This window comes from Podarcis erhardii, assembly GCF_964252035.2.
Source record: "Podarcis erhardii genome assembly, chromosome: 10".
In the NCBI taxonomy this organism is placed as follows: Eukaryota; Metazoa; Chordata; class Lepidosauria; order Squamata; family Lacertidae; genus Podarcis; species Podarcis erhardii.
The window spans coordinates 18,182,692-18,210,660 of NC_138500.1; the positions used below are offsets into that span (position 1 = coordinate 18,182,692).

The window sequence follows — 27,969 nt, forward strand, 5'->3', positions numbered from 1 at the left end:
TGATGTAAGCTTGTGTGTTACACAAAATTCTTATTCATATACTCAGATAAAAATTAAAATAGATATTCCAGTATAATACTGATGGTTAGCAGTTTTTGAAAACTATAAGGAGTTATCAGCTGTTTATCTTCTACCTTAGAAATATTGCCTAAGACTCAAATAGCAGGTCAATCTTTTTGAGGTGTTGCAGATGCACTGCTCTGTTCAACATCTGCATATGCTGTAAAATGTAATTTAAGTGGTGTGTACTTGACTCTCTTGTAGAAAGATCTGTGGGAGGGTTGGGGTTTTAAGATTGAGATAAGTACGTAGTATTTATTGCGTGGACAGGCGGAGTCCCCAGATCCCGAGTGGTCCCCCCCGTCATGTGGAATAACGACTCTAGACAATGTGCTATGGGATTAAATTGGCCACAACTTTATTAAATTTCAAATGTGGGTAGACCTTGGCTCAGGCATTGGGCATTCTCCCTCCCTAGTCCCCAGCCGGGGACCTAGGGAGCATCAGGGTTATCCAGTGGGGGGGGGATGGGCCGGCTCTGGAGAACATATGTTCAAGCAGAGATAGCCGCCCCCGTTACGCCGCCGCAGGGGAGAGCAATGACGACCTTTCGGCGTATGGCCAAAGCCTCCCTTCAAAAACCCCTTTAACGGGGAACCCTGGTATCGCCGCCGCAAAGAGGAAGATGGACTAAAGGATTCCGCCCAAGGCCTGATACCGCCAAAGTTGTGACGTTTTGCTACGGGAAACGCGAAACCTGCCAATGCAGAGAAATTCCTTTCCGGCCCTTTAACAGCGACCTTATCGTAGCAGCGCCCGCATACCTGTGGAGACAGGTTAACCTGCAAAACCTATGAAGAAAAGTTAACCTGCAAAAGAAGACATTAACTGAGGGTGGGTAGGGTGGGAGAAGCTCTGGAGCCAGGTGAGGATTACCAATTAAGATCCACCCTCTATTGTGTGGGCAGGTAATCCCTCCCCCTACCTGGCCTGGTTTCCCTAGCAACACTTCCCCCAGGTGGGATTGGACAACTCACTGGGGTAGGCGGGGACCTCCAGGTATCCCACCTGAGGGAAGGCAAAGCCTATGTTGATGGGGCCACTCCAGATCCAGGGCTGCGCGCGTCCACGCAAAGGGCGTCCCCCGTTTTTTAAGTGGGGAGCGGTCATTATTCATGAAGATCAGAAAGGGAGATGCTTACACTGAAAAGGATCATGTTCTTGGGTCCCTGCCAGACAAGGGGCAAATATCTCATTGTATGTTGGAGACATATATGTTGGAGATCTTATGACAGGAAATGGAAAAGGGATAATAGAATCAGGGTATCATCTCTTTTTCTTGTAACTCAACAGCTTTAGTAACATGATATTGTCTTGTATAGTAGCTTAAGTGTGTAGGTGCTTTAGAGATTTTGAAGAGAAGCAGAGGTTGGAGTTTTGCTTTGTTACAGTGTGACAGCTTATCTCAAGCAGTGAGGACTCTGTTCATAAAATCATAGAACTGTAGAGTTGGAAGGGACCCTGAGGGTCATCTAGTCCAACACCCTGCCATGCATCCATCAACTAAAGCATCCATGACAGATGGCCATCCAACCTCTGCTTAAAAACCTCCAAGGAAGTAAAGTCCACCACTTTCTGGGAGAGTTCGTTCCACTATTGAACAGCTCTTACCATCAGAAAGTTCTTCCTGATGTTTAGTTGTTAGTTGTTAGCTTATTCATCCCATGTCCAGAACAGAAATCAATCCAGCTAATACAGTCAGTATTTGCTGTTGTTTTCAGTCCACAAAAGGTACATAGTTGACAATATTTTTTCCATTTCTATTGTGTCTCCTTTGCATTTAAAGGAATGCCCTTTGCGCTGAAATAAATGATATGGAATAACATAATAATTTATGTATGTATGTATGTATGTATGTATGTATGTAATATTCTGCCACAGTAGATAGTGAGACACATAATGCTGTGTCTGTCAGAAGCTGACTGTAGTGAAAAAGAAAAACAGTGCTGCATGCAACAAACATGGGCTGGAATGGAATTCAAATGCCTTCTTATATCCCCATCAGAAGGCACCTTACAAATCATGAAACAATAAACACTGAAACATCAGAATAAACTAAAACTAAAACCCTAAACAGAAGCTGCTAAAATGCTAAAAGCAGCTGCTGATAAAACAAGAAGCTGAGTTAAAACACCTAGACAAACATAAGTTATTACCGGCACTATTTAGGCAAAGAGAACACATTTCAAAGCTGGGGTGCCACAACTGAAAACTCCACATCTCCAGTAACCAACCACCTGGCTCCAGCTGGTGTAAGTATCCATAGAAGAAACTCCCCAAACTAGGCTGGTTCATATAGAAACTTGCAATCAATCCTTGAGATATTCTTGTTCCAAGGCTTATAGATTAGAATCAGTTAACCTCAACTGAAACATATTCAACTGTTTCTCACTGTTTGAGTGCATTTTCATACTGTGGGGATGAGGGTTTTCCTTTGATGAATGAAATACCTTTCATCTAGGATTATTCATTTTTTGTGCAGCTGCTGTTCCTGCAGGCACAGTTGTGCAGGCACCATCCCACTGGGCTTTTTAAACACTGTGTGAATAATTTTCTATATTAAATAAATAATTAAGCATAATAGCTAATCTGGTGCTTCCCACACCACCACATTGTGCTCAGTCATATAATTTTTTAAAAAATAATTCATAATGACATTGTTAAAATTTCAAGTTCTAGTCTTGAAATAAATCTGTCACAATGTTGCAGTAACATGCAAATTCCCTGGATACATTTGCTGAGAAAGTAATGGTCCCTGTTCCATGAAGCTCCTGCCCGTTTCTTTGCACCAGATTTTCCCTGCCAGATTAATTATCTATCTGCTGTGGAATTGGTTAGCCATGTTGCACAATTTCTTTTCAATAAGGTCAAAAAGTAAAGAAGGGGATGGCACATCTCCTGAAACTAACCCAAGAAATGTAGCACCATGTGACACATTAAAGCTCATTGATGATAAACTGTGCAGCTGCCAACTGAGCAATCATGCTGAAAAGATTAGATGTCCCTCTCCATATATATATATATATGTATGGTTTGGAAGCTCTGTCACCATTTCATAGAGTTATAGCATTGGAAGGTTCCCATAGGATCATCTAGTCCAACCCCCTGCAATGCAGGAATCACAGTTAAATAATCCGTGATTTGTATCTCACCATCCTTCTCTCACTCTTCTGTCTCATCCTACCCGCTCCCTCTGGCCATTGTCTACTCTATTCCCCTTCTTTTGCATCTTCTCACTCAGCTTCTCAGTCATCAGGTTCTTTGCCTCTGTAACCTCCATAAGAATGGAGGATCAATTTCATCAGTCTGCCTCCTGCAAGCAGATGAATACGAAAGGTTTTATGCAGCCCTAGGGGATTTTTCTGGAGCCTTATCCAGTATCCCTGTTGAGGTCCTGTTCCTTGCCTGTAACAGGGAGATAACCCAGGCTATAGATATGATCACTCCCAAGAATCTCAGTCAAACTGAAGAGTCCTTTAAGCTTCTTGGTACTCTGTAGAGTTGAGAGAAATTGTAAAACTGGGTCTGTGATAGGGCTTATTCTGTTGTAGTGATGGTAGCAAAGAAATTTTACTCCTATGCTACTATTGTATCCACACAATGCTGGTCTGTGGAGTTACTTCAGGTAGTGAAAGGCGTTTTCCATAGGAATCCAATGGATCAGGTAGTGGACTCCTTGAAAACTGGCCCAAGACACTTTGTCGCCTGAGGCAAACCAGAAAATGGTGTCCCAGCCCCTGGGAATATTAGTTGGTTAAGGGTGCTGAGTTAGAGCACGGATATAGAGAATACAGTATCAGGTTCAGTTATGTATTTAAAAATATATTTAATAACAGGCACACTCCTCTCAATAGTCCCAGGACCTCACACCCACAGTTTCTTCTTATCTGCAGTATCCTATGAAATAGTAGGATATTCACTCTCACACAAACTTGGATGTCAGTCTTACAGAACATGATGAACCATAAGTGTATATGAAAAGTGAAATCCAGCTCCATAACAATCTATAAAAACCTGTTACTGACTGTAATTCAAAATCTACTATTCAAATGCAAATGAAGAGCTTCCTGTTTATCAATTCATAGACAAAACACATTTCTACTGGTGTAGTACAAAAAGGCTTCCCAAAATCAGGGACAAAATACTTACAAGTAGAAACCTTTCAAATGCATAGAGGCAAAATATATTATGTTTATGGGCCTGACATATAACCTTCTCTGACCAGTACCAGCTATGCAACAAACTTCAGAGTCTAGGGGGTAAGTCACACATTCATTTTGGAGCTGGATAAATGAGAATGAGGCAGTAGTTTCCTTCAACATTCATGTGGAAGACTGGTCTTTAAAGAGACCCACACTCAGTAGGACCCTGTGTAAACAAACAAACGTCTTGGAAAAAAAATGTTTCCCAGATGTAGTTATTTTACCATGTTGCAGGCATTCTCAAAATTTTTTTTAAAAATTATATGGGAAATGTCATCTTGTAGGGGCTCTCCGCCTCAAAGACAGTACTGTATGATATGTAGATGTGTAATACTGAATTACTGCCCAGCTCTAGAGTAAATACTATGAATAATCGCTGGAATTTTGTATTCCTAAGAGGCATGGCTATTCTATCAGTATTCTTAACACAAGAATGAAAGGCTCCTCCAAGCACAGATTGAGACTCCAGTCCAGTCAACAACTGCACAAGTCCATCTCCTGAACAGATGATGGAACAGTGGGAGATAATTCCAGGTTTATTACCTCATTCCAAATCCTCCTGTCCTCCCTTTGACCCCATAGGACAATGAACAGAGAGAAAACCTGAGAGGCAATAGCTACCTTGGGTTTGAAGGCAATTAATTTCAGAACCATCTCGACGGTGAAGAGACCAGTGAAGAGCATGTTGAGGATGTTCATTGCTTCTTTGAAGATGCAACTCTGACCATAGTGCTGAAAAACAAGTCACCTCATTTTTCATTTTTGAAAAGCATATTGTTTGGATTGTACAGATATTCACCTTTGCCTTTCTATCTGTTTTCTAAAGAGGTTCTCATCGCCAATAGTTTGTGATTCCTTTATCTTTTAATTAATTCACAGCACAGAGTATGGCTTTCTATCTACTGCAATATGATGACCTCTTTAGAAGCCTGAAGGTTTTTTTTCTTCTTTCTTGCCTTCATGGTGAGAAAGCCAATGCACTGTATGAGTGGTACTTCCAGCAACCATGGGCAGAGTATGTATGTATGTATGTATGAATAAATAAATAAATAAATAAATTATTTATCCTCAGCCTTTTCTCCTGACAGGGACTCTAGGTGGCTTAAGGAGAAAATTAAGAACAGCTAAAAACACAGAAATATATAATTAATAAACAATTAAACATTGATAGAATTTGAACTATACGTATATACATTTAAAATCTATTAAAACCACACCAATACTTACAATACAACTCATTTCAAATGTATAAAACACTTTTCATCTCAGTTAACTTTAGAACAACCCATTGACTCCATGCAGTAGGGTAGTATTATTATCCTCATATTATAGTGAGAGGGCTGTGGTTGAAAGAATAGTAGTTTGCTGAACGTTACTTCCTGAGTTTAAACTGGGTAAAATTTGAACTGAGGTTTTTCCAGCCTATGTACTACATCACTCATGGGGAACTTCGTTCTTGATTATTGTTCTCCAGCATTATACTCAACTCTCCACCCTCAAATACCTATACCACCTTGTTGCCCACAATTATATATCTAGCAGACAACACTATAGTTATGTTTAAAAAACACATACCTCAGTTATCAGAATATGTGACAACTGCTAATGTCATAGCCAATAAGTGTCATTTCTAATTACAGCTCTAATCCATAGCAAGCAACAAGTTAAAACAACTTTTACAGGAGTTTCTAAATATTCCCCATTTCCAGCAAGCTATTCAAGTCAGGGAGAATGTTTTCCTGCACAATGAATATTCCAACCACAATGCAATTCCTTTTGACTTCAGACCTACCTGCATGGCTAGGCAGATGGTGTTCAGCAGGATGAGGATGAACATCAAATATTCAAAATAGGTGGAATTCACCACATACCACACTTTGTACTGGTACTGGTTTTTGGGGATATATCTCCGAAGGGGGCGGGCCTTCAGGGCATATTCGACACACTGGCGCTGTTAAGAAAGAACAGTAGGTTAGATGATACTTGTGTGACAAAAAAGTTTCTGGACAATTCAACTCAATCTTTTAGATCATAAATTTTCAAAACAGAGGCTCCTGTCTTCTAGGGTAGGTGATAGCAAAAGACCATTGCAAGTTGGTGTTTTTGTAAATATAGCACAATTTAATAATAACAGAGCCTTGTGGTGTCGTAGATAATAACATGACTTACCGTGGCTAAGTTCATTGTTCCAGATGTAACCAATGAGACTGCTACTCAGAATTCCACAAGAGGTTATGCTATAATTTTTTTTTGGGGGGGGGTTACCATGTGTCCTCTTTTTTCAGGACACGTCCCTTCTTTCAGGGGTAAAATTTGAGACAGATTGCATGTATTTGCTTTGAATGGCTGTCATAGTGTCCTCTTTTTTGCTCTTCAAAACATGGCAACCCTAGATAAATTGTCAGTCTTTAAGGAGTCATAAAATGTACTGTTATTTTTGCTACAACTGACTAATGCTATTCTTCTGGAAATTATCACTGGTGGTAATCAGTTTCTCACACTAGAAAATCAAGCTGTGACAAGAACTTGTATGCATCATATGTAAGAATCCAGGAGATACCTCTTTAGGAGTAGGAGGAATTTGGGGGTGCTCTATCCACACTTTTAAACACCAGCTGCCACTATCCATAGGTTACATCATATAAATTTTGAAAAACAAATATGAAAAACCAGTGGGTTGTAACTCAAAATGGGACACTCAAAATGGGACAAAAGGGGAGGAGGTGGTAAAAAAAGAAAGAAAAACAAAATATTTCCAAGATAGCTCAGATAAAATCACAGTCTGCCGACAGATCTGATTGATCAAAAGGCTTTAAAATGCAAATTGGAAAATACTCTGTGTGGCACCCCCTCTCCAATCTCGCTGTAGCCTCCCCAAGGATGGGGCAGGGGATAAGCAATAAGGGACAGTTTGCCAGTTTTTAACTCTTGGTCTTGCCAGTAAGAAAGTATATCAATTGTGCACTAAAACAGTATTTATCAAAGTTTTATCAAAATAGCAGTCCACTTCAATACAAAAAATAAAAAGAGAAAACTTAAAATAAAGCAAACTCCATCCTCCATTATATCGGGGACGGGTGGAATTAACTTACAAAAAGGTCCACTTAGCAGGGAAAGTTTAAAAGTAACTTTAAGATTTATAGAAAAGCTCCAAGCAAATTATGTCTCAGCACAGCTGGGGAGGACTTCCTTTTTTCATCCAGCCTCACACCGAATATTTTCCAAATCAATCCAAATCGTTCAAAATTTAAATCTTCTGTTTAAATTTCGGCTTCTTATGTTCTGAAAAGCCTGCCGCTAAATCCACTCGGAGCCAGAGGCTTCACTTTGTGGAGATAGTGATGGATCCCAGCCCTTGCGCGTCAATCCTGTCTTTCTTCTCCACTCTTTACAGAGCGATCCAGGAGACAGGAGAGATCGCCCAGAGCGCAGCCAGATCCCATGCACCCAAAACAAATCCTTTCGGGGGTTTTGAGGTCCACAGAACCTTTGTGTGACCTCTATCCCCCTGCAAAGCTCATATCTTCCCCAGAGGGCTAGATCTGCGCTCTGTCGTAGTCAGCGACAAACCAGGAAGATGACAATTAATGTCAGTGGGTCTCCTCTAAGTAGAGTGGTACCTCGGGTTACATATGCTTCAGGTTACAGACTCCGCTAACCCAGAAAGAGTACCTCGGGTTAAGAACTTTGCTTCAGAATGAGAACAGAAATCGTGCTCCTGCGGCGCAGCAGCAGCAGAGGGCCCCATTAGCTAAAGTGGTGCTTCAGGTTAAGAACAGTTTCAGGTTAAGAACGGACCTCCGGAACGAATTAAGTACTTAACCCGAGGTACCACTGTAACAGGTAGTTGACTACAACCCAGTATGTGTCTACAATAAGTTGGTGGTGGCTCAAATATGTTTGCATTTGGGACCTGCAACAAGATGATGCATTGTATATTCACATTCTAACAGGAATATTTCTATACAGCATTCCAGCCAGTCAGCCAGCCATACTCCAGGATACTCCATTCCACTCTTGATTAGCTTTATTATATACCTGCAATCCTCAGGGTTCCTCCACCATGCTCTTGTTTCTCAGTGGCTCTGTTTTGACTCGAATCCTGTTAGCACTCATCAGCTGAGTTTGTTATAAGAATATATTTTCATAAACACACTTGTGAGCTACAAAAATGCTATTTTCTCCCAAGAAGACAGCCAATGAAAGAAGGCTGAAGTGCAACATGGAATCTCTTGGATCTCTAAGTTGCAGAATGCAGGTGGTGTAGAATGCAGCTGATAGGCTGGTAAGTGGGGCAGCCTGATGGGACCATGTGTCACCAGTCCTCAAAGCTACACTGGTTCCCACTTAGCTACTATGCCCAACTCAAGGTATTAGCATATAAAGCCCTAAATGACTTAGGACCCAAGTACCTTAAGGACCATATCAGACCCTATAAATGGCAACTGAAAGGGTTTCCATATTTCAAAAAGTGAAAATCTGGACACAGAAGTTGTTGAGAGAGTTTTGAGCTATTTTAAAGGATATCTATACTTCTGACATGGGTTGCCATACGTTCGGATTTTCCTGGACATTTTAGCAATTTCCGCCTGAGTTGGTCAAATCCAAGGGTCAAATCCTGGCTATGTCTGGAAAATTCTGGATGTAGGGCAACCCTAGGAACTGAGGCCTTGTTGGAGATGCTGCCACTGAAGGTGAGGGCTGCCTGGTTGTTGATTCGTCATAGATATTGACCCATAACAGGACCTTTTTACTGGCCATTTCCCATTTGTGGAATGCCCTCCCTAGTGAGATGAGTCTGTTCCGTCATTACTGACTTTCAGGAAAATTTCAAAAACATGTGTTAACTGCCCTGGGCTCCTTTGGGAGGAAGGGCAGGGTATAAAATCAAATATATCTCTTCATCTTCCAACCAAAATTTCCCACAAGGAACTTGTGAACAGAACTTGTGAACAGAACCATCAACTTGTTTAAAGATAAGTGGCATCAGAATTAGGCTTGTACATTAGCTTCTATCAAAAACATTACTTTACCTATTAGAAGAATTTTACCTACTAAAGGAATGTATTTTATTTCTTTGGCCACACCATGGAACACTTATATTACCTGGTTCTTGTCCAGCTCACAGTTCTTGTACTCCTGCTCTCCTTGCTCCTGAAAAGTGACGATGACGAAACCAACGAAGATGTTCATCATGAAGAAAGCGATGATGATGATGTAGATAATGAAGAAAATAGAGATCTCCACCCTGTGGTTATAAATGGGCCCCACATCTTCCATATGGGAATCAATGGATCGGTACAGCAGTCTAAAAAAAGGAGAGAACCCAAGACAGACACTAAGGGCACTTCCAGGAGCCCCTAGCTGCAGGGATTGGGTACACTGATCTGAGGAGCGCTTCTGTCCACACTAGACTCTGCAAATCACAAGGCTGACAGCAACGAGTATAGGAGTACCTTGAACTGTACAGTCTGTGTCACCAGTTTCAGACAACAAGTACGGAAGCATCCCAAGATAAAAGAATGATCCCTGCTGTCATCCAGGATACTTCCTGAGCTGCTAGAAGCATGCATAAGAAGGCAATATCTGAACATGGCCTTAGAAAGTTTCCAGGTTTTGGCATATTGAACCTGTCTTGTGAATGCTTCATTAAGTGTCAAAAATGAAAGTCATAATCTCTTGTAGAGCTTTTGAAAAAGGGGGTTGAACTAAGACGATATAATTTGTTCATGCTGATGCATTCTCAAGGCTCCTTTTGAGTCCACCAAACAAAAATGGTTTTATGAATTAGCCTTATGTACTCACTCTGGCCAGCCTTCAAATGTTGAAACAGTGAAGAGGGCCATCATGGCAGTGAGGACATTGTCAAAATCAAATTTGCTGTTCTCCCAACTTCGAGCCTGGATAATTGGTTGAGACACTTCTCCATCCTTGTAGGTGATAAAATTGCCCCTGTTAGGAGAAGGAAGGAAAAGGGAGAAACAAATATACAGCAATGAGTTTTTTGCATTAGGTCCAGTTAATATGGAATGCTGGTCAGAGATGATGCGCTCACCTGCACTCTGCTTCTGTTTGCTTGGAGCTATCAGTGCAACTATATAGTTTGCCCTGGACGAGGATAAAAACAGAAAAATCACCATTAATTACTGATCACTGATTTTTAGCGTCACATGAAAAAATAATTGCTTTGTGTTTTCTTTATCTATTAGCATTTTAAATGTTAAATATATGTAGCTATTGCCTGCCCACCACATTGTTTGGACCAAGGCCATCTCTCTTTCCTTATATTGATTTCCTTGCATTTGATTTTTGAACTAAGTCACAGAGCCTGTATGTGGGACATCACAACACAGATGGGTTAGAGTAGAGTCTAGTTAAGTTGGCGGTGGTAGTAGTTGTTGGCACCAGTCTGTCTCAGAAGACAATGAAAGGGTGTGCCTTTAGGGGTAAAGTCAAACCATTTGAGAATTACAAGTGCCTGCTATGGCTGTAGAGACCAATATGGGAGAGACAGGTTTTATTACAGGTGGGACAGAAGGAGGTATCCAGTTTTTCTGCTACAGGTACACCATGGTGTTTCTACTCTCTGCACTCCTCCCAGTGGTCATTCCTCATCTGGTCACTGCTGTGGATACACAACCGGACTGTCTGTCTCCAGGCACTGTGATCATCTACAAGTGTTTCCCATACGGCAAGGTTATTGTTGCCAGGATTCCTGTTACGTTTGCAAACACCTTCGTAACACAGAGTTAGTCTACCAACAGGCCTAGTACCGGAAGCCAGCTCCCCACAGAGCATGTGCTTGGGGATGCTGCAATCTTCCATTTTGTGTATATGACCAAACCAGTGTAGCTGTCACTGAGACGTTAAGTGTGAATATGCTGGAATGTGGATTTGATAGAGCACTTTTTTGTTTGAGATTTTGACCTGTCATGTTGTGCCAAAATCTTTCTGACACAGTGCATTTGGAAGGCACTGAGGCATCTCTCTTGGTGGGTATAAGCTGCCAGTGACTCACTTCCATAAAGCAGCAGGCTCAACATGTAAGCCTGGTAGACCTTCATCTTAGGTATTGGTCATTAGCATCACATTGTGAGTCGAGGACCCGCCACCCACATAGGATTATAATAAGTCACAAAGACACATTATTTTAGGTTAATGGGCTAAATTAGGCCACAACTTTATTGGTTACAGCATGTGAGTGGTATTGGCTTTGGATAAAACAGCAATAAATGACTCTACCCCGCTCAGCGGGGAGCCATTTCAGGGGTTAACAACCAATGGAAGGAGCTTGTTGATGCAAATACAACTGGAAGCTTCCCCATGACAACACCGGGGGTCATGTCACCACCAGCAGGGCATCGGACAGGATCCACAACCGCCAGATTCCTTTAACGGAATACCCAAAAGAGGAGGGGTAGATGATGGCCATACCCAATCCTCCAACACAGTATACATATTCCAATGCCTAACCGCCAATACCAAAAAAGTTGTGACGAGTTGCTACAAGGTAGGCGAAAAAATCAAGAGGCTGGTACCAATTTGCCAAATGGATAAAAAAGTCAACCAACTGAAGTCCATAGCAAGGTCAATACGAAGAGAAAGCTGACCTAAAAGGGAGGGAGGGTGGGAGATCCGATGCAAGCAGGAACCGACTGGGGTCAGAGTGCTGCCGTGGCTGCTTAAATGCAGCTAAACCCCGCTCACCAGCTGGCCTTATTGGTCGGCTGAAAGGTTTGGCCACGGCAGTAGAGGCAATCAGAGGTAGGGAGCCAAATACACCTCCCTGCCGCTGCGGAAAGCTGCTCCCACTCACAACTCCTCCCCTCTAGGAGGAGGAGATGCCTTCTCCCATACCATTATGGAGAGGTAAGCCTTTGCTGTAGCTGCCTTGCTAATACACTTGTTCAGCAGTAGTTACTGCAAGTTTGAGAAGGTTTTTTTATATTGTTCTTTAAAACAAAAATGTGCCTATATTGAAAACAAACTTGACCTTTCCTTTGCATCTTTAAGAAATCAACTTTTTAAAATGGTTGAGCCCATGCTCCCATCACGGATCAACATATCCTATAGAAATACATTGTGTTTACATTGACTTAATTTTTTGCATTTACTAATTGGTCAAGGAATATATTCTTTAGGTTTGTTTTATTCCCAAACTTGAAGTTGGCATAAGACTCAATATCTTTTATTCCAAAGGCAAATCATTCTAAATTATGTGGTGCACCTCCTGTTTCAGAGACCCTTCCCTGAATTCATAACTTTTACACATCCTTTGTTGAGGATACCATATTACATGCTCTCCCCCCTGCCTCTATTTGTCTGAAGGAATATCCTATGAAGTGGAACTGTTGCAGGGGGCACAGTGATGGTGGAGAAAACATGCACATCTCTATTCCCCCCTCCCCCAATATGTTCAAATAATGTACGTAGATGTTTCTGAAAACAATAGGGGCATTTGAAACATGATAAAAATGTTTCCTGGAAAATGGCTGCAAAAGGGAAGGAATCAAAGCTAGGGTTCACCAACCTTTTTGGAACAGTGGGCACATTTTGAATTCTGAGAAAGTCCTGTGAGTGCCAGTCACAAAATGGCTACTGTGGGGGGCATGGCATAACTAAAAATTAGAGAGTGTACAGCAACTGCTTCTACACACACACACACACACACACACACACACAGTCAGACAACCTCATGCTTGCCATGGGAAGTCACCTATGTCCTTCTGGTCATATCAATGGAGATCTCATGTTAATTCCACCCCCCTCCACACACAAACTAATGCTGTTGTTCTCCAGTAACAATAGGAAGCATTCCTCAGTACCAGGAAAAGTAAACAACACATACTGTCTCTCTTGCGTATTCTGACTACACACAGGTCACAGACACATGCATCTCTCCCACACACTAATACATTTCACATATACACATCCACCTCTCCCTTTCTGCCCAAGTGTATCTTTCCCTCCCTCTCTAACGGATCACACACCACACACACCTCTCTCCCTCTCCCACACCCACACATTGTATACATCTCTCGCAGACCACATAAGCCTACATCTCTCTCCCTGTCCCACACGCACAGGCCACACACATCTCTGCCTCACTCTCTGCCCAAGTCCATCTCTTTTAATCGCACACACACAGAGAGCATACTTGGGCACTCCCTCCTGGCAATCAGAAAAATCCCTCCACAGGTGATGGAAGTGCTCACCATTTAAAAAATAGAAATACAAAGGGGCCACTAGTCTGGCACAAATGAACCCTGGATTGGCAATCCCTGGTCTAAGATAACAGGAAATGGAATAATTTGGGCTTGACCCTAATTCTAAATCTTGATCCAAAGATGAACATCCAGACACTCTACTTTACCAAGTTTAAGGTAACCAGGTAAGTCACTTTAATATTCCTGTGAGGCAGTACTGAATATATGCAGAGTACCAGGCTATGCTTCACCTCCGCCCCCACCCCAACATCTGCAACTTGTTTGCCAATGAGGAAAAAGTGAGAAATAGGTTACAGGGCATATACCTTGAACAACTGGACTCCAATGCAGGCAAACATGAACTGCAACAGCGTGGTGACAATCACAATGTTCCCTATGGTACGTATGGCTACAAACACGCACTGAACCACATGCTGCAAAGAAAGACAGAAACGAGTGAGTTAAATGGTTGCTTTTTAAATGGTATTAGGATTTGATGTAAATAAATGAATGAATGTAATCTTGTTATATTGCCATCTTCCTGTAAGTCCACATGGTATCTCTATGAAATAGAAAAGGAAATCCATGGTCTGTAGACTGTGCACTTGCAAACAAAAAGCAAGTGTCGTTATCCTCGCTATGCCACAATAGGTAGAATTGTCTGTCTTTCCTACAGCTGGATGACACTATGTCTCCAAAGCAGTGGTAGTTGTGGCAAACTGAACCCATGAGCTGCATCAGACCCCAAAGTGGGTGGGTGGGTGTAGGAGGAAGGAACAGTTTTGCCCCATCACAGGATGGCCAAGTCCACACTGGCTGGGATCCTGAGCAGTACACAGGAATACACAAATCCTTGCAATACACAGATTCTCCCCTCTTCTGTCACACTGCTGGACATGCTGCTACTCAAAAGCCAGTTTCCAAGGTTCTGCCATATTCCAGGATCATAATGAAATGGAACCTGAGTAGAATAGCTCTCACTGAATTCTTTGAGACAAAGTAAGTAGATTGAAATCTTGGAAAGATGTTAAGATGGAGCAAAACCAAACTTTCACCCCAGCAGCTAGTGTTAAACCCACTCTAGTGATGCCCTTAAATGTGCCCTCTGCTTTCTGCAATAAAAATGGCAGGCTGTCATTAATGCTTGTGAAGAAATGAAAAATACAATGTTGCCTTGAGGGCAAAATCAGCTTTCACCCACAACAAACCCTTGGTCATTGTCTATGCACAGCAAAGATATGCATTATATCCCACTAAAATCAGGAAAATGAAAACCAATTTATTCATCTACTTGCTCTAGAGTAGTGATGTAAAGCCACATAAAGCAAGTTAACATCTAATCTTTATATGTCTTCTAACCTTTAATCCTTTGGCTCTGTTGATAGCCCTCAGTGGTCTGAGAACTCGCAAGACTCGTAGTATCTTCACTACGTTGATGGCACTAGACCTGGAAAAGAACAGCAGTAGGAGATCAAGCTTTACAATTCTTGTGGGAATAATCTATGGACTAATAGTGGCCTTTAGTTGAAGTTCAATGTGCATTACAACTTGTAATTTATGTCTGCGCAGAACTCGAACCCAGATCTCACTGATCAATACTACCCCACTATCTGCTACATCATACTACCTTTCTTCTAGGTTGTTCTCTTCAGATAAATGTTTGCAGAATATATGACTAGCATTAACAAAAGACACAAAACTTTCCCCATAGCATTTCCATTGACTAGCTAGATACTGTACTATAGAGACCAAAAAAATGTGGCAACATGGTATACCCATTTAAATAACCTAAAACACAAGCAAATCAATTTGTGATAGAAGAATTATATGCTTTGGTATACTTATGTTTTTTAATCATTCATAAACCTTGAATGTGACATCTTATTATTTAATAGTTTATGGGTCCTGGCAACAGTCTTTGTTCATTTGATTGCTGCAAGGCAGATGTACCATAGTGGCTAATGAAGGTGGGACTATTTCACAGTAGCATTAACTTATTCTTTTGACATTTATATTGTCTCAAACCTTAATTTTTAACAGAATTGTGCACTTTCTTTTTCTTTTTCTGCAATTTAGTAGTCTACTAGTTTAGATACTGAATTTATGAGTAAGTCACCGGGGGGTAGGGGAAATAACTGTTGGCTACTCTGTTGTTGAACTGAATACAGAATATTGTGTTGACAAAAAGGGGGAAATAGCATGTCTCCAGTGACTTGTGCTTTTAAAGGCACTTCACTCAACCTACAGCTTGCTTCTACCTAGAACTAAGTACTACAAATCCAGTATAAACACAGCTTGGTCCCTGCTGACTTCAAGAGGCTGATAGAGCTAGGTCAGTATGTTGAAGAGGCAACTTTCTTGCTGCTCTATAATCCCCTTTCTCTTAATTAGGATTATTCATTTCACAAACTGCTTGTGTCCTTGTTACCTCCCTCATCCTGCATTTCCGTGCCCTCTCTGTCCCCTAGCAAAAACTATGATCCATGACTAATAATAGTAATTTATTATTTGTACCCCGTCCATCTGGCTGGGTTCCCCCAGCCACTCTGGGTGGCTTCCAACAAAGACCAAAAATACACTAAGATGTCACACATTAAAAACTTCCCTGAACAGTGCTGCCTTCAGATGTCTTCTGAATGCCAGCTAGTTGTTTATCTCTGACATCTGATGGGAGGGCGTTCCACAGGGCGGGCGCCACTACCAAGAAGGCCCTCTGCCTGGTTCCCTGTAGCTTTGCTTCTCACAATGAGGGAACCGCAGAAGGCCCTCGGCGCTGGACCTAAGCGTCCGGGCAGAACGATGGGGGTGGAGATGCTCCTTCAGGTATACTGGGCCGAGGTCATTTAGGGCTTTAAAGGTCAACACCAACACTTTGAATTGTGCTCGGAAACGCACTGGGAGCCAATGTAGGTCTTTCAAGACTGGTGTTATGTGGTCTCAGTGGCTGCCCCCCGTCACCAGTCTAGCTGCCGCATTCTGGATTAGTTGTAGTTTCCGAGTCACCTTCAAAGGTAGCTCCACGTAGAGCGCAATGCAGTAGTCCAAGCGGGAGATAACTAGAGCATGCACCACTCTGGCGAGATAGTCCGTGGGCAGGTAGGATCTCAGCCTGCGTACCAGGTGGAGCTGCTAGACAGCTGCCCTGGATACAGAATTGACCTGCGCCTCCATGGACAGCTGTGAGTCCAAAATGACTCCCAGGCTGCACACCTGGTCCTTCAGGGGCAGTGTTACATAGCAATCTCTTACCAAGAATATTCCAATCTTCTCCTTTCTGGTGTTTCTCATCATCTCATCTTGGTCCCCTAATATCTATCCAGCATTATGCTGAAAAATCATTCATCTCTCTCATTACTCTAATAACTAGACAGCCCTTCTTAAATCCTTACAGTTTTCCTGTCTGCTACCAAATCCAGCACAAGCTACTGGTCCTTACCTTAAAAGCCCTTTATAGTCTTGTTCCCCCTTCTCATTCTGATTTTCCTGATATGTTCCTGTCCATGACCTTTGCTCCTCCACTTCCATTACCTTCAGATGTCTGCAAGTCTCTTGTTCCCTCAAAAGACTTTCCCCTTTATCACCTTGTGTCCTGTATGTTTGAACTGCCTCCCAGAGTATCTGCATGAATCCTATTTCTGTCATTTCCTTCAGGTTTGAAACACAAACTGATAAGATCTGAGTGAAAGCCTCCTCAACACCCACATTTTCCACGAAGCTTTTGGTCCAAACCCCTAGTTTGCAAGTCTTATTGCAGCTAAGTGTGCTTTCAGATGGGGTTTTTATATTGCAAATGGGTCATGAAGGTCTGTTACCTTCCACACATTCCCATTTCCCCCCCAGTCATGGATATGCATTGGTATTTTGCCACTTGCTGTCCACACCAGTGGAAGGAGCTTGACAGAATGTATCTGGAATGTGGGTTCCCCCACTCCCCTCAGTCACTCCTCCCATGCTCTCCAGTGGCTTCTTCTGTTCTGAGCATGCATGCAGGTGTATATGCATGAGGGTGTACAGCTTTTTTAAAACATCACAAAAACGCATAAAGGAAATGTAAGCCTCAGTTGCCATTTTGCACAATGAAAAAAATGGAGAAGTGGGTAATATCTATTTCCTTTTTATAATAAAATAAAGAAAGAAAGAAAGAAAGAAAGAAAGAAAGAAAGAAGACATTGCTCATTTGTTTGGGTTTCCCAAGCCACTCTGGGTGGCTTCCAACACATATAAAAACATAATACTGAGGTCTTGCATAAGTGTGTTATTTAGCTGATTTGGGACCTTTGCCAGACATCCTTTTTATTGTGCATTTATAATTATTTGCACTCTCAAAATATTTTGCCATGACCACATGGCAAAAGAAGCAATCTGTGTGTTGTCTGAAGCTTCCAGCAATGATCCCAAAACTGTTCATATAAGGAATGTTCCTCCCCTGCCCCACTATCACCCTCAATACACTATGGCAATGTGCTACACTGATGCCACTTATTTGTGAGGTAGCCATTGCCACATACTTTCTGCTTATGCTGTTTTTGTGGAACTGAGCAAAGGTTTAGCACAGCAATCACAGCCTGAACCTTAAAACTGCAAAAATATGAAAGTATTGTGGAATCCTGGTGTCACAGTACAAATAACCTATGCTTAAATAAATAGGAAGAGATAAAATTGCTGTGCACCTGCTTTCTTTTGATGCCTGGTGCTGGCTACACTGCTACACACACACACACACACACACACACACACACACACAAACACACACACACACACACACACACACACACAGCAATTCAACATCTAGGTGTCATACAGTGATTTGGAGCATGGTGCCATAAGTAAACTGATGACAAGGAACTCTTATCTGCCCATTTCATCAGAATCAGGAGAGGCTATGAAGGTGTCGGACAGGTGTCTGGAAGCAGTGATGGACTGGATAGTGGCCAAAAAAATGAGGCTGAATCCTGGTAAGGCAGAAGTGCTTTGTGTAAGTGGTTCTCATGTCTGATGTAAAACTGTTCTGGGAAGGGTTGAACTTCCCTTTAAGAAACAGGTTTGCACTCTGGGAATACTCCTGTATTCCAGATTGCCAATGGAGTCTCAAGCAGCTTCTGTGGCTAGGTATGCTTTTGCCCAGCTTAGGCAGATTTGCCAACTAAGTCTGTTCCTGGATGATGATAGCTTGACCTCGGTTATCCATGCTCTGGTGACCTCCTGCCTGGACTACTGTAATGCACTCTACTTAGGGTTGCCCTTGAAGATTAGAGGCTGCAGCTAGTGCAGCATTTGGTGCTAGGTTGGTAATTGGGGCAACATGATGGGACCATGTGTCACCTGTCCTAAAAGCTCTGCTACTGAGCTACTGGGTCATATTCAAGGAACTAGACAGCTTGGGACTCAAGTACCTAAAAGAGTACTGCCTGGGGGCTGCCTGGTCGGTGTTGCCCCGAGACAGGCCCTTTTCAGTGATGCAGTTGTAGAACATCCTCCCTAGTGAGGTGTGTCTGTTTCCTTCTTTTATTGACTTTCCCCTTCGTTCCATATCCTCTTCCCCACTCTTTATAAACACTAGATTTTCCCAGCTGAAAATAGCTCACTCACTGGATCCCAAAGGAGATGAGAGAAACGCTAACCACCAGCAGGTCCAGGATGTTGAAGTAGTTCCTGCAGAAGGAGCCTTTGTGAAGGAAAGCTCCATAAGCAGTCATCTGCAGGCAATCACATGGAGACACAAACAAACTTTGCTGTTAGCGCTTGCCACAAGTTCTTGCTTAGAGCAGGCAGAGGAAGGAGTAATGTAACACTGCAGAACAGTGCAAGGTTTTAAGTGCAAAGTTTCATTTAAAAAGAGGTGAAAAGAAGAGATAGGGGTTTTTTTGGGGGGGGGCATAGGTAAGGAAAGGTTGCAAATAGTGTCCAGCCCTTGGTTGTTACATTGCATATTGGAAATTACATAGACTGGAAATTACATTCTCCCATGTAAGCAGCTCCACATATTATCATTTACTTTTATCTTCCTCTATGTACTTTCTTTGGTGGAAATTAGACTAATGATAGCAAGATGAAGGGGGGTTTTCATAGTGGCCCCATCACTGTGAAACTCTTTCCCAAGAGAGGCCTACTAGATCTAAGACCTAGCAGTTTTTAGCAAGGCTGTCATTTTTTTAAAGCATTACTCATTCAGGCTGAATTGAGTATTAAATCCCTGCTCCTGTCTTACTATTATAGTTTTGTCAATATAGTTCAATACAAATTAGATTACTTCTCTTAATACTAGCATCACAAAGGCTACCACCTGCCTGCAAAAAAAAGGATCTCCACACTGGAATTTACAAACAGTGATAACTGAGGTGGGTCTGAAGCAAAATTTGCAACCTGTCCCAGTTTTGAAACACTTAAAATAGTGGTTGAGAAATGTTATCTAGATCATATCAGAACTGAGCTCTCCAATGATAGCTTTTTCAAGTAACATTTTCCTCTAGAGAGCAAAAAGTCAAATGCCAATACATAATTTTCCTTATGTATGCTTCAGCAGGTAAAGACATGCACAGAATCTATAACTGTAGCAATTATATTCACTGAGTCCCCTCTTCATTTTTAGATCATCCATTTGGTAATTGGAAGTAGCTGTATTTTTGTCTGATTATTTTGCATTTATCTATTGGACAAACCTAAAAGACCCAACAGTTAATTTGTTGGGTAAGTTTATTGTTTATATATAAAATATAGCTAGAAATATATAGAAAGCCATGACTGATTGCAATAAGGAAAACATTACCTGCAAAACAGACTTCAGTGTGACCCCCTTATGTTTGAATATACACATCATAAATAAGAATGGTCATACAAGAACACTCATTGGAATGTGAAGAACCAACCACTTTTGCTGCATTCCTGAATTCCTGCAACAAACCCAGGGTATTTTCAGGCCAGAAAGCCTAGCAATTTCCAGCCAGTTCTTATCAAAGTTGTGCTGATGGGGTAGGAAATAAATCAAATATAAAGTCATCAAAAACCAAATCACATCAGGAAGAACTGACTACTGATCTATCAGACAGAAATCAGAAAGGAAGTATAAAATCTGCTCTTTGAGTAGAATTTATACAAAAATATATAGTTGGTTGGGGGAAGGGGGGTTCTTGCCATAACAAAGGTAGTAAAGATGCTTCTTAGGGCTTGGTTTTGCATGGCAATCTTAAAGGAAAGGAGGAGACACCATTGAAATCAGAATGGGAAGCTCTGTTGAGTTTCAGTACCATACAAGGTGTGTTTATCTATCGCTGCCAAGAAATTCATTGGCATAGCATATTGCTGCATAACTTGGTTGCAGCTTTTGTTTAAGGCAGTATTGCCTTGGAATTTTTCTTTACAATTAACGGGTATTTTTAGAGTAAAGCATGGAAGTTGATAATCTAATCCCTGTGGGATAAATAGGCAACTTGCAACTGGGGAATGTGTTTTATACACTTATGACCTTTCCATAGTTAATTGTGTTTGTATAGTCAGTACTGACACAGTGAATGTACATATGTGATAGGAGAAGGCCTAACGACACAATTCAATTCGTTAATTGTATCGGGTACTGTGTCATCTCAAGTTTTTTAATCAATACAAAGTGGCAAGGGGATTTTCAGCACATGGGGTGGGAAGGTTTAACCTTTTCCTTCCCAGTCATGATTTGCATTTAATATTAACAATTAATGTGTAGTTATGCCCAGACTAGTAAGTGTTTGAACAGTGCCTATGTAAATTAGTGGAAGGAATGAGGAGTATAATATTCTTCTTTGCTGATTGTAGATCTATGTCCAAATTTAATGGGTACACTTATACATTAAGAAAGACAAAGTGTCCCTTAGTTATTCTTTAAAATATTAAATGAATGCAAAGTATAAGAGAGCTTATATTTATTTTCTCTGCAGTCTACTTTGTATCTGAATGTTTTGGTGTATTGTCAAGTAGCCTCTTGGGTTAGGTGTCACCCTGCGGGAAATCACACAGGTGCAATTATTAACTGAAATGAGGCAGAATAGACTTGAAAAGTAAATTATGCATTTAAGGAACAGGTCTTTTTGAGAAGCAGACTCTAAAGTTAAGTTCCAACTTCACAATTTAACCAGTAGGTACTAAAATGTCTGAGTGGATTAGGGAATTGTCACATACAGTGAGTGGCAACAGAAGCAATTCAATGCTATTTTCTCTGAGTTTAAAGGTTCCATACATAGGACAGGAGCACATCTAACATCATAGAGGAGTCTTAGGTGAATTACTGCAGAGAAACTGTGGTGGTGGGTAGGGAAGGAGTAGTTAACCAGTGCAACACTCCAAACCACTTCATCCTCATGCAAGGACCCAAATGAGTTTTTGCAAGGATATATATGTCGCACATTGCAGTAGAAAAGTAGCAGGCAGGGTAAGGATTAAATGCCCCCTTCCTGCTTTTCTGTGGAAAATTCCCCATTCCTGAAGGTGTTTTCCCTTGGAAAAGCATTTGGGGATGTAATGTGTAATTTGACTATTAGTTACCAGCTTTCTAGTGACCAGCTTTCCTCTGTTCCTCCATTAAGGGCCTGACCAATCTAGAACTGAATGCAGCTCACTAGCCATTAACTGGCTTGCCAGGAACTTGGTAATTCCTCCCTCCCATTTTTGCAGTTCCAGGCAAACATTAGTGGATCACCATTCATTTGAGGTGCACAAATTTTGGCTAGGAATGCGATACGTTGGTAGGCCTATAGTGTTGTGTAGATATTCTGCTACCTATTCCCACTTAAAACAGAAGAGCACAAAATAGTACGGATGCCAAATAGTCTGCAGTGAGAGAAGGGACTATTTATGGCCTATACAGTATGTTTCTTGTAAGACATATTGTTTTGTGTAAGTTCTGCACAAGGAAGACTCACCAGAAAAATTCATCTTTTTCCACTGGGATAAGCAGGTATTACTGCCAAGAGTGGTGAATACATATTGTGTTCCATGCCATAAGACCTTTTTGGGGTTAATTATACATGGCAAGGGACTAAACAATTATACGAACCAATGGGACTTTAATATTAAAATGGAACCATTTTTGAAAGCACATACAGTTACTGCTGAGTTAGGAAGTATGACCTGTCTGTGGAGATCACACTAGGGATTTAAAGCAGTACAAAAGACAAAGCAAAAGCAAGAGAGAGAAGTGTATTGCTCAGATTGGTTACCTTAAGAATAATTTCTAATGTAAAGATACTAGTGAAGACATAATCTGCATTGCCTAGGATCTGAAAAATAAGCACAGTTGGGTTAGTGGTTACTGAGCGTGGCCAAGACAAAAACAGGCGTGTGTGTTAGCGACAAATAGCAGCAGAGAACTAGTGGGCTCATGAGTGAGAAGATAATGGAAGAGAAGATGGGGACTTTACCTTCAGAGCAATTTCAATGGTGAAAATGACAGTAAAAAATATATCAAAATAAAAGAGAATCTGTAAAACAAAAGGGAATAAGGGGCAGGGGGAGTGGAGATCTGTGAGTGACCACTGCAAAAGCAAAACACAATTCAAAATCAGAAAGCACAACTGTTTCAGTTGGAGGGGAGGAGGAAGGGGGCACAGGGAGGAGCTGGCTTACAAACACTTCTTGGTGAAGGCAATGATCAGGCTACAAGCAGCACATTTAAATGGCATGTTTCTTTTTTCACTATTTTGCCTGTCAAACAACAGAAATTTATAACATTTCCCAAATTAAACTCCAATCAGAAAATATAAATATACTTGATTTCTGGCAGAACATGTGCAACTCCTTTCCCTATTAACACTTTTTGCTCAAGTTTCGATCAAGTACCTATTACAGTAGGAGTACCTATTGCAGATAAATAGGAAATGTGTTTTCAAACTGCTTTGCAGAGTCTGCTAGTTCATTTATTCAATTGTATCATGTTCTCAGGGTCAATAAGAAGAGTATAGTAAGTACTTTATGTTTCACCTCTGTAGAACAAAAAAGCCCAAGAGTTATTGATCGAGCCTATGTTGCTGTAAGACAATGTTCAGAGAACAATCTCTTGAAATATTTTCTTTCATTTTATCAGGTTTACAATCCCAAGCATACTTGCCATTCAAACCAGTGAGACTCACTTCTGAGTAAACATGGGTAAGATTGGGTTGCAAGATTCATCCTCACTCCATCTGAACTGACCAGGAGTTATAGTGGGGCTGCTACTCAACATTATGCAAATGAGAATGCCAAAAGAGCTCTATGTTAGAGTAAAATCTTCTGTTCCCTGAATACTGTTAACTACCTAACTCCACTGTTAAGCTTTATAGAGTTATCGTCTCTAGAAAAGTACAGAAACTTCATCACTTCACAAATGAAAAACCCATTGGACAAAACATGTGTAAAGGTACTTTAGGGAGTCATTGTTAACCAAGGCAGAAAGAAAGGTTGGGTCACTCAATTGATCTCTCATCCCAAATCATGTGCCCATTTCTGTGCCAATGCAATTAAAGATGAGCGAATTGAGGTTCAGTTTAGTATAGTGCCATGTAAGTCTGAAGCTACTTTGTTAAACTAATAGAATAGTTATTAATTTAGGGCTGCCATATTTCAAAAAGTAAAAACCAGTTGTTGAGCGTTTTTTAAGAAGACCCCAAAAGACCGTGATTTTTCGATTGACGTGCCTAAACAAATGTATGGAAGCCCTTTATTAATTACTGTCTCTAAGATAAAAAGCTAGCCTGTTTTGTTCCTTCACTGAATGTGCAAAAGGTAAAAAGTTAAATGCCTGACAATGCAAATAATTTACAACATTTAAAAAAGTTTACGTATATAAGATGAAAATCTCTATCAGTCTAATTCACCAGCATTGCAATCTGTATTACTTCTATGGCATGTGATGCAGTACTACTTCAAAACAACTCCATATTAAGAACTTGGGGAATGGAGCCCAAGTGGAACTCCTTGCTTGTTTGTAATTTAAAAAATGTGAATAATCTTTCAAAGGACAAGATGTTTTCTAATGCAATTTTGATTTACTTCCAATAACTGAATTGGAAGGTTTTTTGTGTGGATGTTAGGTAATGCTGATTGTACAATTGGATTCCTATGGGCCACATTCACTGATGACCTCTAACAACTGTACCCAGATCCAGTAATCCCAATGCGTCCAGTTTAACACTCTGGTCATATTTGGTTCACAGCTGTTTTCTATCCCCTGGACTGGTATGACAATTAATGCATCTCTTTTTCTTCTTTCACTTTTTTCTTTTATTCTTCAGTTCTGTATTTTGTACTTTCATAAAGGGATTGCTGAAGTGGGGTAGGGGTATTTCATACAAATTTTGGGGAGGATCCAAATATTTTGTGAAAACATGTTTTGTTCCCTCATCTCCAGCTCTGATAGTCCTGTTAAGAGATATGTTTCCTTTAACCTAAAGTTTATTATTTTGAATGCAGCTTCTATGTAACACAAAAACACCGGGAGCTTTTTAGTTTACAACCTGGCTTATTTAGCAATACAGTTACCTAAACATCATATTGTGCTATTCTACTTTTAAAAGATAGTTTTTTAGTTTGCTTCAGTGGAGAGCACTATGCTTAATGGTGAGGAAAATCTTGCAGCCTGTTCTTATGCATATTTATTCAGATATCCCACTGAGTTAGGTTTACTCCCAAGCAAGTGGGAATAGAATTGATGTTTTAAATGCTTACATTTATTAAGCTATGTTCATGATTGTATCTGCAGTTTCTGAGCACTAATATTAGGCCACTAAATAACATTTCTTACCATTTTATTCAAAATTCCCTAATAATGTAACATATGATATATCAAATGCAAAAAAACCTATCTTCATGTTATGCCTCCCAAAGCCCAGTTAGAAAAACATTAACACACCGTATACTTCCTGAATCATATTGATTACATTTTTTTTGCAGACTGAACTCAAAGCGGGCTTTTTTGAATCTCATGTCTGACTCCCCACTGTAAATAGTGTAAACTCAATATTTTTTTTTCCTTTTTTGGACCTTAAGTAAGGTCCTGCATAACTCAGAAAGAACACTCCAATGAAGATAAAAGCAATATCTTGGAATATGCTTTTGAAGGTACTTCCCTATCCTAATGTCCCTTTTCCTTATTTGCAATATACATCAAAGTTTGATATACATACCCCCCCCCCCCGAGTCAAACAGCAAAAAGAAAATATAGTCAGAGCAGTGGGCATTCTGCCTACCAGCAAGCCCATTATAAATTTTTGTGTCCAGCGTTTAACTTTGTAACTTGAGCATTATTATTATTATTACTGTTGTTGTTGTATTTATAACCCGCCCTCCCCGGCCAAGACCGGGCTCAGGGTGGCTAACTCCAGATATATAGTGCATTAAAAACACAAAATCAAATGATTAGATTTAAAATACAATTCAAAATCAAAATAAAATTAAGTGGGAACCCGCAAATTGTAACCATAGGAGTAAGGAATTAAATGTTCACCAGGCCCAGGCACCTGGGCTGGTCCCATATGGGCCAATTGAAAGAGTCAAGGAGGCCACTTATATACAGGGTCCCATAGAAAGAAGAGGGTCAGACTGGGCCCAGACCAAAGGCCCAGCAGAATAGCTCCGTCTTGCAGGCCCTGCAGAAAAATGTCAAATCCCGCAGGGCCCTGGTCTCTTGCGACAGAGCGTTCCACCAGACTGGGGCCAGGGCTGAAAAGGCTCTGGCCCAGGTCGAGGCCAGTCTAACCTCCTTGATGTTTCTTTGTCCCTCCCCACACCCTACAAACAAATTACAAGGTCTCATGACCTAGAAATGCTTTGGGGATATCTACATCACAAACTCAAAATGATGTAATAGTCTCTACTAAGATCCTCAGAACCATCAGTCAACAACAGTTTCCAGAATTATTAATTTTGGGGGGGGGGCATGGCAGTATAAAGCCAAAAGAAATCTGTAAAGTAGTTACGGATTTATGAGGACATTAACAAAATTGTTTAAGATTATTCCATTTATTTGTACTTTTTCCTCTTGCATTTAATCTGTTTACAAAAAAACAGATATTAACAAGGTGACTGGATCAATAGGTGACATGGAGATGGCACAAATTCACCATTTATTTAAAAACAAAAACAAAAATGAAGAAGGGGCAGGGAAAAAATATATACAGACCAGTCACAGAAAAGTTTTTCAACCTGAAAAATCTTAAATGGCAGATTAACCAGGAATTGCTATAAGCAGGTTATGAGTGTTAATTTGGATGCACCCTTAAAGAAATATGTAGTAAGCAGGGGTGCCAGCTATAGGGGGAGGAAGGGGCTTCAGCCCCTCCCCCCAGCATTGGGCCCAACTTAGCGTGCCTGGTAGTAAGTATATACTGAAGTATCTGAATTAAGTAGCACAGCTTCTAGTAACCAGAATATGGGTACCATACTTTTCCGTGTATAAAACTATGTTTTTTTTATTCCAAAATCATGTTCAAAATTAGGGGTCGTCTTATACATGGGTAGTGCATTGTGGGGCCGTGGGATAGCTTGCTGCCGCGAGTTGGAGATTGTCATTGGTGTCTGCTGCAAGGGCTGTTGTTGATTTGTTGTCTCTGCGGCAATTGGGCGTTCCATTTGCTGCTGTTTTCAGTGATGGGACAGAGGAAAGGTTGTTGTGTATATTTCTGTGCAATCCTCCCCCCAAAAAAGCTCAACAACTTTTGGGAACCGCCCCTTTTTTAATTTTGAGTCCCCCAAAATAGGGGGCGTGTTATACACGGGGGTGTGTTATACACAGAAAAGTACGATATTTAGTGCCTTCACAATTTGCTATAGTGCTCTACAAAATTCCTGCACCCCCTGCCACCGCTTGCCATCTCTGTGCCATTTGTTCATTCATTCATTTCCTTGCTTCCCTTCCACCACATAAATCTTGCCCAAACAAACTCCAAATGCCAGAAGCCACATAAAATCATGGCGAGTCAAAATGTGAGAGCTTCAACTGTGTAATTCAATTTAAATGTAGAGATTTGTCAATGACTTTGTCAATGACAATAGCATGGACTGATGTAGCTATATTTATCTGTACAAACATGAAGCTAGTGCAGGCAGGGGTGGGGATTGGATAGGTTTTCCTCAACTGGCTGCTGAACATCATTCTCAACAAGCTGTGAAGGATCAAGGAAAGGTGGGAGGCATACTTGATTCCGAACGGAGGTATGTCGGACAGGGTCCTCAGCTGCCAGAGAGATGCTGCTGAGTAAGATGAAAAAGAGGATCAAGTTGGTGAAAACGTTATCATTAACAATGCGGTGACAGTGGACCCGAAACCTGCAGAGAGAGAGAGAATCTTTTTTGTATTATTTTTGATTTCAAATATACAAATAAATACATAGATATAACAGACACATGCATTAATAACCACTACATAAATCAAATAGTATCACTTAATAACCTTAAAAACCTTTGAGTTTATAATATCTGTTACCCAAATTGATACCTTTTATTTTGGGTTCATTCCTTATACCAGGGGTGACCAACTCTCAAGAGACTGTTATCTACTTTCA

At 40.9% G+C, this 27,969-nt stretch overlaps 1 protein-coding gene and 1 long non-coding RNA gene across 15 annotated transcripts in view; one reads left to right on the forward strand and one right to left on the reverse strand.

Moving 5' to 3' along the window:
• LOC309352025 overlaps positions 1 to 27,969 on the forward strand; it is a 123,865-nt gene that overhangs the window by 94,308 nt on the left and 1,588 nt on the right. For 2 of the 7 annotated variants that reach the window (XR_014160998.1, XR_014160999.1), the window contains one exon: positions 9,384 to 9,509. The exons of 1 other annotated variant lie outside the window; for it this stretch is intronic. This is a non-coding gene — a long non-coding RNA (uncharacterized lncRNA). Of the gene's footprint in view, positions 1 to 7,656; positions 7,843 to 9,383; positions 9,510 to 27,969 lie in introns of those variants that run through there. 4 more of the 7 variants (XR_014161000.1, XR_014161001.1, XR_014161002.1 and 1 more) reach the window with 4 other exon arrangements.
• Positions 1 to 27,969, reverse strand: part of CACNA1C (calcium voltage-gated channel subunit alpha1 C) — a gene marked incomplete at its 5' end in the record, with an annotated part of 484,372 nt that overhangs the window by 83,882 nt on the left and 372,521 nt on the right. For 6 of the 8 annotated variants that reach the window (XM_081879585.1, XM_081879587.1, XM_081879586.1 and 3 more), the window contains 11 exons: positions 4,884 to 4,994; positions 6,055 to 6,213; positions 9,369 to 9,570; positions 10,068 to 10,214; positions 10,318 to 10,370; positions 13,795 to 13,902; positions 14,828 to 14,915; positions 19,058 to 19,164; positions 22,654 to 22,713; positions 22,855 to 22,914; positions 27,604 to 27,733. In XM_081879585.1, coding sequence (XP_081735711.1) covers positions 4,884 to 4,994; positions 6,055 to 6,213; positions 9,369 to 9,570; positions 10,068 to 10,214; positions 10,318 to 10,370; positions 13,795 to 13,902; positions 14,828 to 14,915; positions 19,058 to 19,164; positions 22,654 to 22,713; positions 22,855 to 22,914; positions 27,604 to 27,733 — 1,225 coding nt within the window. The remainder of the gene's footprint in view (positions 1 to 4,883; positions 4,995 to 6,054; positions 6,214 to 9,368; positions 9,571 to 10,067; positions 10,215 to 10,317; positions 10,371 to 13,794; positions 13,903 to 14,827; positions 14,916 to 19,057; positions 19,165 to 22,653; positions 22,714 to 22,854; positions 22,915 to 27,603; positions 27,734 to 27,969) is intronic. The other 2 variants (XM_081879592.1, XM_081879591.1) reach the window with 1 other exon arrangement.